The sequence below is a fragment of the Diadema antillarum genome, unplaced genomic scaffold (assembly GCF_040938485.1).
Source record: "Diadema antillarum isolate AM-2024a unplaced genomic scaffold, OU_Dant_1.0 seq00000578_RagTag, whole genome shotgun sequence".
In the NCBI taxonomy this organism is placed as follows: domain Eukaryota; kingdom Metazoa; phylum Echinodermata; class Echinoidea; order Diadematoida; family Diadematidae; genus Diadema; species Diadema antillarum.
Genome location: NW_027271513.1, coordinates 289,438 through 305,655, shown reverse-complemented (window position 1 = coordinate 305,655; position 16,218 = coordinate 289,438). Strand labels below are relative to the sequence as shown.

General features: G+C 35.4%; 1 protein-coding gene across 1 annotated transcript in view; it reads right to left on the bottom strand.

The window, feature by feature from the left end:
* Window positions 1-10,915, bottom strand: part of LOC139735440 (ras-related C3 botulinum toxin substrate 1-like) — a 37,155-nt gene extending 26,240 nt beyond the window's left edge. The window contains exon 1 of the mRNA XM_071646193.1: window positions 10,689-10,915. Within this exon, the coding sequence (XP_071502294.1) occupies window positions 10,689-10,723 (35 nt within the window). The 5' untranslated portion in view covers window positions 10,724-10,915. The remainder of the gene's footprint in view (window positions 1-10,688) is intronic.
* Window positions 10,916-16,218: the final 5,303 nt, after the last annotated feature.

Below are 16,218 nucleotides of genomic sequence, written 5' to 3'. Positions count from 1 at the left end.
GACGAAAGTGTTGTACATACAGTTGTATCAAGGAAGATTTGAATGCAGGCAAGCAAATATCGAGAAAGTTATGACTGTGTGAATGTCAGCATTCATTTTATGCAACTGTAACACTTGACGCGTGGGTTCCCCTCATTCAATAGTGCAGCAAATGCCACCAGGTTTACACCCACTGAGAAGAGTTCATCATTTCCCTTGAACTATACTCGAGTATACATTTAACAAACATCATATAGACTGACACACTATAACACCATCTTGGTATATTCATTTCTATACATATTCAGTATAAATTCTATCTTTGTCTGTGAATAAGACAAATGTGGAGGCCTGAAATAAGGGGTATCAATCATTTGATGGAGACAGTTCTATTGAAATCAAAATAGATGTTCCATGCATCCAAAGGCTTCTGATGTTGGATGATTTACTGCCATCAAATAAATTCTTTGTTTATTTGTTTGCTTGTTTTACGCTCAAATTTCCAGAGCCCTACGATTGGACCTTCCATACACTGATAAACTACAGTATACTCTGGGGATTATTTTTCCACAAATTTAAATCCACCTCTCATACAGTATGCTTCTGTGTCCCACACACAGCACATAATTGTTTTGCAATATATGCATATCAAATAACACAAAAAGCTGTGATAATCTCATTACTGAGAACACATTATAATCTTTCTGAGCTGTTGTCATCATATATCAAACTGAATAACATATCTACGATGCTTCTAAACCCAGTGCATCATTTATCCAAAATCATCATACACTGCAGTAGCTTGCATTTACTGTCCAATATTGACGTTTTCTTTGCACGCGAATGAACTGTTGTATTGTATTGATTGCGGATCTCTAAGAATTGGTATACAATTGTATGATACAAAGTTACAGGTAGATGCATGTAGGTATACAAACAGCAAACACTAGTAGTGTGAGGGTAGTATCAGATATCATAATGTGGGCTAACTTTGTAATAGTATCTACGTTTTAAGAGGACAGCACAATTATGCTTCCTGTTTCAAAGTTGCCTACAGCAATTCATTCCACATTGATGCCTGGCATCAATAAAGCAATTTATTACTCAGTCAGTGACACAGTGACATTTAAATCTGTTTAAGGACTGTTTACTAGCTGTTGGGCAGAATAAAAAGCCTGCGGATATACATGTACATGTTGACTCTCTACTCCGAGTCTTTGATAATTCTCAATCCACTTTCACCATTTTCTTGCGATGTTGGGCACATTCTGAAGGGCATTCACAGTCTTTGCAAACATGGAGAATTATTGTATGTCCACATAGCACATTACAAAGTTGTCATCCACATTGCATCACATCAAACAATTCCAAAAACTTAAACTGTTTGTTCTGTCACAACATTAACTTTATGCTTTGTTTCAAGAAACCAGCTCAACTGTTTTCTGTCCTTGCTGGTTATTGTGATGCAAATTACTATTTTGGGTGGGTTTTTTTTATGTTGATTGTTTTTCTCTGCTTTCATCCATATTTGTCAATATTGCATGTTTATACACGTGTGTAGAATGTTATGGTAGATCTGCTCGTTTTTTATACACTTGAAAATTAAGCATTTAAATAGTAATGTACATACATGTACAGTACAAGCAATAGAAGGCGCAGTAGAAAGCAGTATCTGTAATATAATCACATTGCAGCCCAAGTACAATATACTGCTTTTTTCCGGGGGGGGGGGGGGGGGGGGGGGGGAGGGCAGTATTACAGTAACAATTTCCACACCTGAACAGATTTACAATTGTATGGACATTACTGTGTACTGTAGATAATTTACACATGAAGGTACAGTGTAGAACATCAAGATTCTTATTTACCAGACAAACGTGTTCTATAATGAATTTTAATAATCCTGAAATATTCTCGGTTATGAGATGAAAGAAAGACAAGAACTTTGCCTTACAAACATACAATACAACTGTACGATGTATACTAACAAACAATGTACAAATTGTATGTACATACTGTACATTTGTACACTGTAAGCATTTGAGTACTATGGTCTTATGCACAATGTTTAATGAATTGCAACTGACTCACTGGTAGCATATCACATTCCACACAGTGTACAATGTGTACTTACATACAAGTATTTATTCTGATGATGAATAATTAATCACTCATTCCAACCATTTATGTACATTTCAGCTTTCAGAAACGTGAGTGGGCTTCAAATATTTACACACCATGCACAACAACAACAAATGCAAATCTTGTAGTCATGATTCAATTCAATATGCTAATATCCTGCACCCAGATACAATGCAATTTGTCTTAGAAAATGCTGTATCGGAATAATGTGGCTACTTCGTTGTGCCCCCGTCAACACAATATGTAGCAGTGAGTCATACTGCATCATACATACGACATGTCTATTACAAAGTGTACGCCAGCAGTCATATTAGGTCCCTACACACACACATACACACAAAAAAACAACAACAAAAAACACACACATAGTGATGTGACAAGCTAAATTGATTCTGAAAATACCTGGCATTCCACACTAGATAAAAACACCCTGTGAAAGACCGTCCATTCCCATCTCAGGTTGGGGAGCTCTGCTGATATGATGGACACTCTCCATATACTGTGTACTTTGGTTCAGCTCAGAAGTGTATCGAGTAGAGTAGCAAAAGTTATGGTGGATTGGAAAGGCTATCTGGTACATAAATCCTATGATATTCCATTCAATGTTAAACAATGACCACACTAAATGCAACAAACACAAAGTATAAAAAATGGGGCGATGCAAATTTAATCGATATCTGTCATTTCAAAAGAAATGAAAAATGAGAAATTTTAAGAATTTGTATATTTTCACTAAACAGCAGTAGCCATAGCAACCACAAATATGCAAATTAGATAAGACAATGAAGCCATAGCTGCACAATTCTCTTGATGACATTTACAGAAATCATGTTTTAGTTGATAATCTGTGCATATGGACGACCACCCTCTCTCTCTCTTCAAATTCATTTTGCCAAACAATTACACCTTTAACATACAGGTATTTGGATGGAAATGAAAACCAGGAAGGATCCACAGGGTGTGGCTTGTTGTATTGATTTAAGGGCAAGTCCAAGATAAGGTCCCCTCAGAAGGCAAAATTTCATCTTTGCTCAATATTGACATGTTTGGTATCATTTTGAAGCTTATGAGTTGAAGTTTTGATTTCCATGGAGGAAAAAATTATATTATGTAAATTTATGCAAATTTCAGGGGCTTCATTTGCATAAATGTGAAACACAGCGTTACGTATGGGACATTTATAAAAATTCATATTAATTCAAAGGAAAGCAAATGATATTTGATTAATATGTGGACATAAGAAGTTCATCCAATAGTTTAACTTGGTATGAAAATTTAGGGATTATGCAAATGATTATGCAAATTAGCTCGTGTCCTATCATGAGATGTCCCATACGTAACAAATTGAGGTCATTTTTTTAGGTTTTTTCTGAAATTGCTAAGGTTATTTTAATTCCCTTTTGGAAAGTTCTAATTTATTGTTTAGAGAAATTAAATACCATAGAAAAAAGAAAAAACAGCAAAAGGAATATTTTTTATGAGGCATTGAAATAATGTTACGTATGGGACAAATGCGTTACGTATGGGACATCCTCATACATAATGCATGTGAATGCATGTAGCTAGCTGGGAAGGTCTCTCAGTGCACAAATGGTCAACCATCCTGAAGAAAGCATCCCAACATTGTAACTACTTTTTGAGTTATAGACACTTTAAACAATACTATGTACTTGACTGAAAAATTTTCAGAAAGGGGGAGTGGAAAATGGCAAAATACACAATGAAAAATCAGCATTAAAGGGATGGTATAATTTTTTGTAGAAATGGGGATTCAGTTTTCAACATTTGATGAGATGATTGGAAACCAATCATATGAATTACTAAAGAGCATACAATCCTAAGACAAGAGGAATTCAAAGTTTAGTGATGGAGATCCAATTTGAAATGGTTGTGATATAAATATTAAAAAAAAAAAATAAAGTAAAATGATTTTTTTTTTTATTGCAAGTGATACAAAAATTGTCCTTATTCAGGTTTCAATAATAGCCATGACAAAATTCATGGGTATACATACTGAGGTGTGACTCGAATCAATGACCTGACTGCTAGACAGACATCATATATCTACTCGATCACTGAGGTTCCATTCAGCAGGTATTGCTTATTTATAAAAATTAATATTTCTTGTGTCAAGTTTTTTTTTATTGAAACGAAATGGCAAACTGGCCATCATCAATGGAAGTAAACACTTTAAACTATTCAATTTTTCAGTAGTAACTATCCTGATAGAAATAGGGCATACACGTGTACATACTCCGGTTAGTCATAAAAATATAGAATATGATTAAATATGATTATGATGGTAAATATTTGGGGAATATTGTTCCCTTGTCAATCTGAATCAGTATTTGAGTAGTTTCAACTGATTCCATTTCAATAATTATGCAAAAAAAAAATTATATGGGTATTTTGCAAAATTATTTTGCAAAATACCCATAAACATGTCTCTCCACACACTAAACGAATGGGGGACAAAGGGCATGCATACTCAGGTTGGTCATAAAAATACAAAAATATGATTGAATATGATTAGGATGGTGAATATTTGGGGAATATTGTTTCCTTGACAATCTGGATCAGTATTTGAGTAGTTTCAACTGATTTTACTTCAATAATTATGCAAAATACCCATAAACATGGTTCTTCACACACTAAATGAATGGGGGACAAACTGTCCCATACGTAACTGTCCCATACGTAACACGTCATGTCTGTCTTTAATTAGAACCTGTAATTAGAGCTTTTTACCTAATGACACGAAACTTACCTGTGATAATCTTGAGTGTTGTGACTTTCATCACAGTGAGTTACAAGTTGTAGAATGAAATACTTTCAGAGAGTTTTGAGGTAGAAAAAAATGTTCAAAAAAACAAAATTTTTCTGGTCCCATACGTAACGGCACTTATTTTCTCTTCTAGAATATAATTGTGAGGGTCATTTTTCTCAATTTTTTGCATGATTATACTTCTCCTAGATATCAATCACCATGATAAAGTTTAATATGATCAAAAGCCATTAACACTATTTTTCAGGTCATAAAAGTCTCTGAATGTCCCATACGTAACGCGCGTGTTATCTTGGACTTGCCCTTAATTAAATAAAAGAATAGAAAAAAATAAAGGAATTAGGTGAAGATTTGTGTGCTACTTAGCTGGAGGTGTATGAGATGACATTATCTCATTATGGCTGTGACAACTTGCACTGTTTGGACAAAACAAAAAATAATGAAATATGAAATTTCACAATTATGGTCAAACTAACATATTTGATGGCCACTTGAAATTCAACTTCTACTTTTTCTTCCTCACTTTACAGACTTATTTCACCCTGAATATGTGAGGTAGTCTTTCAACATAAAAAGCAACATTCAGCGTCAGACATCCGATCTGCATCGGAGTGACAAGCTGGGAATTGAATTTGACTAAGCACGATCATGTAATTCAATTGATGATCACGCAGCATAAATCAGGCAGCTAATCCACACAGAGGGATACCCGATGCATGCATAATTCACAGACGGGACTAGACAATTACAATGACCTTCGGGGCGTTAATCGGGCACAATAGTTCCATTTCGATTTGCATGCCGCTCCCTGGATGTCCATTGTACATACATATTGTAAGTTCATATTCCGGGTGTGCAAGTCCACAGTGCATAATCCTACCAAGTATGTGAATTCTGCAGGCAAGCTGCAATCTGTACTTTTAATACTCATATCATCAAAGCTGAAGCGCTTGTACACTGCAAATGTACAGCGGTTTTATTGTGATCGTTGGGTACAGATGTGCAGAATCTAAGGGTACCTACAAGTACATGTACAACTGTACATTGTATGTGTTACAAGGGGCCCTGGCAATAAGTTTCCCCCTAGCATCATTAACTCAAGGGCATTTATTTTAATCTTGCATCTCCATGTACTGACCAAACAAAAATAGCCATAATCTCCATAAAACACATTGTGAGTGCATTACAAGAGTGCTATGCATACTATACATTGAGGTCAATTTTGATGCACAGAATCAAGAATAAATATCAACTCTTTTCATGTGGCTATGATTTGGGTCCCTCCATCCCCCCCCCCCCCCAAAAAAAAAAAAAAAAAAAAAAAAATCTTTGATCTAGCAACTCTGCCTCTGCAAAGAATGAGCATTAAAAAGTGTGCTACATGTACACTGTATACTCCATCTGAACTCTGAATACAAACTAAAAATCTATGAATGCATGACATAAGTACAGTCTGTATGCATGCATGTGTATAATCATCTGTAGCGTACATTGTACTAAAGAGCTTCAAAAGAGAACTCAGTGATTGTACACGATGTACATAATTGAAAACTGGAACCAAATCCAATATGCCATGGACTCAACTGGGAAGACAATACACACATCAGCATACAATGTGTACAACTGTATTGCAGTACCACCATTCAAGTGTGTGCACATACATTGTACAATGTATGCCCAAACTGTACTCAGGTATATTGCATTAATAAAACCCAAAAATGCAACCACAGGGGGTAATCTCATATGCGTTTGTACTGAAGCTAATCCCCCCCCCCCCCCATCTCCCCTGGAATATGAATTTGTTAATAATAAGAAACTCTTTACTGAAGAAAAAAAAAAGTCTGTCAAAAAGCTACTTACAGTATAGTAATTTCCTTGAACTGTCTTTTCAATTTTTTTAGCAAGCACATGCTATTTCCATTTGCCTGGATGTTTCTATTAATACAATGTAAGTACATAGCATTGGCACTGTGCCTGTCAAAAATTGTCATTCTGATGGAACATTGACCTCTCTCACTCTGCAGAGGTCTAGAAACTCATTTCATTCTACATGAATCTACATAACAATCACTGTACACTGCAGCAATAATTTTTGAAGGTAACATAGTACAAGACATCTCTTTTTCAAAGAACAACATTAAGCGACAAATGGTAAATATTCAGAATACTGACATTTATGCATAAAGTGACTAGAAATATCCCTCATTTTCACAACTTTGTTCGTAAGTCTGTTATCCCATAATCTCTAAAGGCAAATATTACATACCATAACACACACACACACATTGTACTGTATACATGTATGTATGCATTTACTGACATTTAGGTATACAATATGTATGCATCTTTTAAGTGATTAGAAATATCCTTCATTTCCAGAACTTTGTTTGCACGTCTGTTATTCCATAATCTCTATAGGCAAACATTACATTTATATTAAAAATAACACACACACACACACACACACACACACACACACACACACACACACACACACATTGTATACACCACTGTGTATGTTGTATCCTGATAAAAGTTAGCTACAGCTACAATGTACCCTATAAATGAACTTGTGTGGGCAGCAGGACACTCAGGTAAACAAATCCTGCTATCAGAGAAAGCTGTGTCAATTTCCACTGCCCAAGGCAATAAAAGAGAAAGAGAAAGAGAAACGACTCTATCCCAGAGAGAAAAAGAGGGAAAAGGAAACCCTTTCACAGTATCCACTAACTCTCCCGAGGAATATACCAATTGTACTTTGGTCAGTCCCTTAGAGCAGTTTCCAAGCACCAGTACTTACAATATTGTACTTTGGCATGGACAGAAATGCATCAATTGCAAAATTGCTTTTCTGCAACGCACTGGTCTCAGAGTAACAGCGGATGCACATTACCAATTACTGTAGTAGCTTATGTACATTACACTACAAACTTGCCTACTGCTCATAAATGTTTTTTTTTTTTTTTTTTTAAGGTTTAGTAGAAAGTAAGAATAATAAGTCGTAACAAATTAACCTGAATATTTTTGCAATGCCTAAAGGATGAATCTTAAACATCCAAACAGGGCTTTATAAATACACAAGTACACTGTACATCAAGTTATTATGTTGGTTGAAATACACATTGTATGACATCTACATGTGTACTTGTTTCAAACCAATTGTTATATAAATCAATAAGTTGCAAATTCAATCCATGGGCAAATCCTTGATAAATATGTATTGAGAATCGTTATTTAAAAGAAAAAAAAAGTTTTGAAAGTCACATACACGTAGGTGGCTAATTTCCTGTACACTGTACTATAAACTGTCAAAATCAAGACAAATTACTACATGTATGGTCAAACTCATTGTGACATTCTATTACATACATGTACTAATGAAGAAAATGCTATGATACCGTAGTTAACAAGAAAAAAATCTACTTTCTTTTTGATATATAGTATTCAAAAGTTGTTATAATACATTGTACCACTGTACAATGTGCTACATGTAGGACTTGTTTTGGAAAATTTCACAAATTGTACACACTGTTTTGTCATGACAACCACACACATTTGTACAGTGCAACAAACTTCAGCAGCTACAATGTATTAACATGGCTAAAGCACATGAGGATACATAAAAACAAACTTCTCAAGTATATCTGAACCAGCAGTGGGGTGGGTGGAACTTTCTTGATAAATGCTGATGATAAAAGTATTTTGTGTTCTGAACTTTGAAATAAATAGTTAGAATGTGTGGTATCAGATAGCAGCTAGGAAGAATTTCAGTGCAGAATAAAAAAATAAGTTTGTAGAAAGTAACCCTAAATCTAAAAGGGCTTCGAGGGGGCGGGGCAGCATTGTGATCATTTCCCAACCACAAAAAAATTGTGCCTTGACCTCTCATGAACTTTTGAGCCTAGAGTCTTACACATCAGCGTCTGATACCATTTTTTGTTTTTAAGTTTACAGTTACAGTTTATATTTATAGTTATCGCACAACAGGGAAATTCACAGTTGTACATGTGTTGAAAATGACTTTTCCCAATACAGAACACATGAACTAGCTTTAAATGGTCAACAAGAACTATATCATAATCACTCTTTTTATGCTTGTAAGTTTACTATTTTAAAATTTGCATAATTCATTGACGATCAGAACAAATGTTATGATTTCGGAGATTTCAGAAATCTGATTAGTCATACAATCCTGTATATTACATCCCAGGCAATATGCGCGGCAAACTTGACAGGGGTTGGATGCTCCATACAAGCTAGCTTAGATCTCAAGGTTGGGTGGGAGCAATCTCCTCCTCCCCCCCCCCCCCCCCCCCCCCAGTAGGGCCACCCCCTTTAATGTTATGGTATGGCTTCCTCACAAAGGGTAAATATGTAAACTTCTGTATCTTACCAAAAAACAAACAAACAAATCTTGTCACCCTGGTCCAATGGCATGCTTTGCCTGTAGAACCTCTATTCATATTCAAAGTGAGAGAGATCATCAACTGAAGAAGCTGCTAAGTATATTACGTTGTTTTCTTGCATTTTTCCATGTTTCAGTACCATCATCTTCATCAGCATATAGAAGTAGTAGGTATGGAGATTTCTGTCATTCTTTCAATATAGTACTTGGTCATTCCTAAATCTATTGAGTGTACAAGTTTGTTGGGTGGACATGCAAATATTATGGAAGAATTTGGTGTTGTAAGGTTGTTGTAAGGACCAATGTTCGCCCAACCTTCAACTGTATACTTGAAAGAGCTGAGTGAAGAAGCTGAAATCAAATGCAAAATATGGCAATAATTATTATTATTACTATCAATAATAACAATAATAATAATAATAATAACAGTAATAATAATAATGTCTTTAATCTAGATTCTACTTCCATTCAACTGTCACCAATAACACTCAAAATTTGGGAATCCCTTGAATGCTGAACAGGCTTTGATGAGAAACACTGTAGAAGTACATGTAAATACATGTATGTACATGTAGACACATCTATGTATAGCTAGCCTCATCCAGCATCCAGTTGCTGAAATGTTTTAAAGAAATTGAACTGATGAAAAACGTCGCACTGTTTCACATCGAAGTATGACTACGAGAGACATACCATCCATTCATTGATTCAAGTGTTATTTAACACACATTACTCATCAACATTTACATTTTTGAGATGCAGGACATTACCCATTGCTAGACAGAAAAATCTGTCTGTCCGGAGGAGTTTTTATTTTTATTTTTTAGAACCTCCTCCGTAGATATAGATTAGTAATATGGCAAGGGATTCATGAAGTCAGATGTGTCCGCGGAACATATCCCGGGCCCGACGACAAGATACAGACCGATTTTTCTGTCAATGAATGTTATTACTGTCTTCAGAATTAAATTAGCAACTACTACTAGTACTAGATTGTACATCATGTGACATGAAATCAAACAGATCTGTACTTCTGAGAGAGTGGTGAAAATCTTCTCAACATACCGGTTGCTTATCATCACCAGATGAGTTTCATTTTTTACATTTTACAGGCTCCCCAAAATGATGTGATATCTTGCTTAGCATACCGACTTGACAGGCAGCATCACCAACGAGTACACCAATTACGAAATTACTATACTCTCAAGAATAGGTCTACGTTAATCCCAGTTTACATGCCGTTTACATTAGGTTTGCAGATTATCTACGTGAATAGTATTGGAGCCACAGCTGTGTGCTGATCGCTGCTAGCCTAGCAAGCGACCAGCAGTGCAGCGCAGCTAGCTGCAGCCCGTAGTAGCCGATAGCCTTCCTTACCCATCACCCACGACGACACACTTTATGGACTGCATTCTCTTCGATTCTCCTCAAACCAGCAGGGTGGATCAAGTATTTTCCCTCCTACAGATCCGGAGCTATCAAGGAGCAGACCAGTTGTCGAGATAAAAAAGGGAACGAAGAGTCAGTTACACAGAATGATCATCTCGTTCGTCGTAGTTCCAGGGTTTCTCTCTTCAATGGAGGCAGATGACGTGCATGAGATTGAGAATAGTATACATGCATATCCCATACAATATCAGCAATATACATACGGTGTACGGCAGCAGTGGTAGAATAGCTCGGTGATGTTTTTTTCACTCTACACCCAGCTCGCTAGTCTCGTTGAACAACTGCACACGGTACATGGTACATTGGCCCAAAACAAGCACGCTCCCCGATTTCGCTGTCTCCACTCTAACGTTGTAGCGATAGGGAGTGAAGAGGATTTGAAGGGTCAGCATAATTTCTCCTGCAGAAAGGGAGCTGCGAGGAGGAGCAAAGTTTACAATATATTCAAGGTTCAAAAGTTGTCTTTCTTATTCTTCCCACTCATTTTCGTTTCAGTTGCTTCCTTTCGTTCTTTAAATATGTGTGGTGATGTTAATATATGAAAGACATACCTACCGACATGCGTTTCACGAAACTCTTTTGTAAGCCCCAAATCATAACAGTAATATCACAGGATGATAATATCCCAAGGAATTACATCGTATGTATAAAACACGTATATACACAGACATTCATTATGATAAGCTCATTCAGACCAGTGTCATGCAGTTTTATATAGAGATTTTGTTTTGTCAATGGTTGAAAAACAACATACAAGATGAAAGAAACCCAAAACAAAGGGGGAAGAAAACTACTTTCTAGTTACAGGAGTTTTACCAGGACTTTTAAAAGGCCAATGTTAATAAGATTCAAGAGTACAAACTGGTGTAGGCCTATTGGTGATATGCTTGGAAAATTGCAGATATATTTTGTATATACCTCTATGGTATGATGCACTACCTGTTTCTGATATAGGAGACTGCAGAGGAATTCTCCTAATTTGTTGTAGGTTTGTTCACTTTTCTGCAGATGTCATGAAAGCCTGAATGACTTTTCTTTGTGGCATTGATTTTTTTTTAAAGTATACATTGATATCTGTTACACATTGTTCATTTCCAACCTTCCACATAAAATGAATTCAGTTGACTGAGACATTCTTCCGCTATCCCCCCCCCCCCCTCCATAGGATTTATCTCAATGATAATGTTTTGGGCACCATTTTGGGCAGAGTTTTTAATACTGGTATTTTTACTTCATCTGTTTCTATTCTAATATTGATAGCTCCATGGAGGTCTTTCACTGTCAGAATATACTGTCAAACTAGATTATAAGTGATATATGAGTGATATGTATGTACAATGCATGTAGTATACATATGTATATGTACATAGATATCGTCACTGGGGTGATAAGACCTTGTATCTGCAATTTTGGTGAAAATGAGTTTTTTGGATTAATGGTCAAATAATGGGTTAAGTGATGCCCTGTCCAAAAATGAAGCCACCACGGCATGTCAAAGGAAAGGCTATCCCATTCGCCACAGTGCTTTGGCCGCCATGTTTTTGGCTCTCCTGAACATTCGACATTTTGTAGATACGAGGTCTTATCGCCCCAGCGACGATATATATATATACACACACACATAAATAAATATATATGTATATAAATATATATATATATATATATATAAATATAAATATATATATATATATATATATAAATATATATATATATATATATATATATATAAATATATATATATATACATATATAAATATATATATATATATATATATATACCTTATTATATATATATATATATATATATATATATATATATATATATATACCTTATTATATATATATAAACAAAAACAAAAACAAAGCCCTATGAGCAAAAATTCGTCAAATATACGTCTCTAACGGAGTTTTCATATTGACCTACTGTTGTGAATACATGTAATGTATATATATATATATTGTATATATGTATGCATATTTCAATCACTGGTTAAGAAATTACAACAGCACAAATTAAAATATGGATGTAACCTTCCACTTTTTTAAATTTAAAGCAAATTTAAGAATTTGGAAAACCAAGATTGCATGTACATGTATTACGCTAATGGGATCATATAGTTTTGGTTGAGAACTAATTTGAGGTTTCTAACACTTTTTAGTGAGATAATGAGAAACCTCTTATGAAATATGAAAGAGCATGTAATTCCATGAGGAATTCAATGTTTATTTGATGAAAATTGGTTTTAAAATGGCTGACATATCCAAAAATGAGCGATTTTAATAGGAGCGTGGGACCCACCTTTTATTACGATCGCTTTGTTTTACTTTGTTTTTGGATGTTTCAGTCATTCCAAACCAGATTTTCATCAAATAAACTTTGAGTTCCCCTTAAAATGGTATGCTCTGTACTATTTCATAAGTGTTTTCTTGGCATCTCGCAAGAAGTTAGAAGCCCAATTCTCATCTCCACTATACTGTACCATCCCTTTAACCCTATAAAGCCCAAGGGGGGGGGGGGGGGCACATTGTGCCCCCCCTACCAGATTTTCGGTTGCCACTCCTTCGTCCTTAATCCGATTTCAACCAAATTTGGTGACTTTTCCTAAAATCTTATTGCGAACATTTTGATATATAATTTAGCTATATTTGATGTTGCTGGTTGCCATGGCAACCATAAACTGACAACCATGTCAGTCAGATTTTGCATCTTTTTCCTGTTCCCATTTCATTTAACAGCATTACAGTGTATGAAATGGGTGTTTCTTGGCTGAAATTTGTTGAAGAAGCAAAATTTTGAAGTAATTATGGTCCTGGAAAGTTTTTCTTATTATTTCCTTTGTTTTTATGTGACAAAGGCTTAAAACAATAGATATAATAGAGATAATTGAAAACAATAATATTTTCTACAGATTGCCCTTATATTTTGAGTTATATTGATTCCTTCACCCAAGTTATGCCTCTAATATCATTAGTTTATCATATTATCAATTTGCAATCTCAAAATTCCACTATTATGCAAATATGAAATGTCATAACTATACATGTTCCCATCCCAAACATTTCATCTCAGGTCTCATAATGTATCATTATGTTGATATGAATAGCGCCCCCATGTGGTGACCTTGAGAAATTTCCAACATAACGAATAATAAAATTCCACTTGCTTATCATTTGTGGCAAATATGAAAATGATTGGTCTATAATAAGACATATATAATGGGGATAAAGAAATTATACCGAAAAATCATGTTTTTAGCATATTTCCTATGTATTTCTTTATATTTTTGTAAATAGCGCCCTCCATGGGTGACCTTGTGAAAATTCAAATGTACGATCATGTAGAGTATGAGTTACTCTACTCACGTGCCAAATATGACGATGATACATCAAATAATAAAAAAGTTATATAGGGGGGGCACAATGTGCCCCCCCCCCCCCCCCTTGGGCCTGCGAGGGGTCAAAACAGCTTGGGCTTAATAGGGTTAAGATAGGAACCCCATGTAGTAGTAATCATCCCCCCCCCCTACTGAATTCCACTTTAATATGATTTTAACAAATACACAGCATTCTGTTGTAGACAAACACACAAGGATTTTTCCTTCATGATGAAGCAATCCTTGATTTTTGATTTTCATCATTTTTGGTTTTTATTATTTGATTGAACTGTTCTGGCATTGTTACAGAAGCCACATAGGCCACACAAGGATACAGGACAAGGATAAGTGCTGTGAAGTTTTGCTTGCTATGTTGTTGACAAAAATGGGTCACATTATTTCTAGGCTTTGTTCAGCCTTGTTCTATTTCACACCACATGATGTAATGCAAAAAAATGCTGATACATATGGCAGATGGCATGCATCTGAAGGGGCTACTGTAAAACGAGGAATGTTCGCGTGCATTTTAATTTCGCGAATTTCGCGAGCGCCAAGATTCGCGAAATTAAAAAGTTCTTGTCTACGCTATATGCATTGAATGCCAGTGGCAGTTCGCGAAAATTTCATGCCACAAAAAAGGCCGTCGTCTCCAATTCGCGAAAAATTCATGCCGCGAATATATCATGTTTTACAGTATTCCGAGACCAGTTAAAAGTCAGTCTGGAGAAAGAGTAACCTTTTATAAGCACAAGGGTGAAGCTTATATAAATATGAAATGAAAATTAGGGAATTAGCAAAATTGTAAAGTTTTACTAAGTTTTTGCTGAATGATTTTCAAACAGTTGATATGGATATGCAAATTAGTGAGTTACTGATATTATTACCACACAAGTTATCATCGATTGTGTACAAACAAAGGAAACTTGACAAAAATGTACATTTTTTTTCTGCAATAAAAGTGTAAAACATATTGTTATTCCTGGCTGAATAACATCAAATCAAAATGATAAAATATATTTGGATTGCATTAACAAGAAAAAATTGGAAATTTCAAGACTTCGTGCACAACAATATGGCAACTTGTGGGGTCAGTCAACTCACTCATTTGCATATTAACATTGACTACAGAAGAACTGTTTTGTGAAAGCACTGAAACTGCAAAATTTCATAACTTCCCCTGTTTTTCAAATACTCATTGTTGTGCTTATCAAATTTTACTCTTTTCAGACTACTAACCGGTCCAGTATTGCCCTTAAATGGTATGAAAGGAATACAATGCAAAAATATCTCTGCAATTTTTTTTTTCTCTCCAACCACTTTCTCCCTTTCTCATTTTCTAAGAAGAAAGAAAGAACAATTAAAATCTGTACCCATCTCTTTTCTTCACAATGCCAATGACACTTGATCGAAGTACAAAGTCCATGGGCTTTAAAACCACTGATTTTCTTTCTTCCACCCATCTTCACTGATCAGTCTGTCTGTTTGTCTGTCTGTCTGTTTGTCTGTTTGTCTGTCTGTCTGTCACTCCTTCCTTTTTGCTTAATTCAATGATTCAATCTCTGCCTTTCCTTTCCACAGATCAAAACCAATGAGGTATGTGCCAAAAGAAGGAGAGGTTGGCATTTCTAATTTTTTTTTCAGTGTTACTTTTGGTCCTGACTGTTTTTCCAAAAATTTCTATTGCTCCTCTAAATTCAAACACATCATTACAACACTCTTGAGCGAAAATGACCAGCCCCCTGTAGGTACACACTTACATGATGCACACATGCAAACCAAGGGAGAAACCTGCTCACACAAAACTGAAGAAATCATTTCAAGAAGGCCTTCATATCTCAAGGCGGGCAATTCTAAAAGTTGCTTTTCCAAGTCTGGCTGGTAAAATTGTATTGCACGTCTACAGCGTACTCCCATTATAATGAAGTCATCAAGACAGGCGGTTTTCTTTCATTATGTCGATAAATTTTGTTAAAACCAAACAGTATACTCGTAGTGCATAAAGATGTATCGACGATAATTTTGGGACCTGAATTCTTACTTCGTTGTAAAGAGAATGTCATTATAATGGGAGTGCACTGTACTAG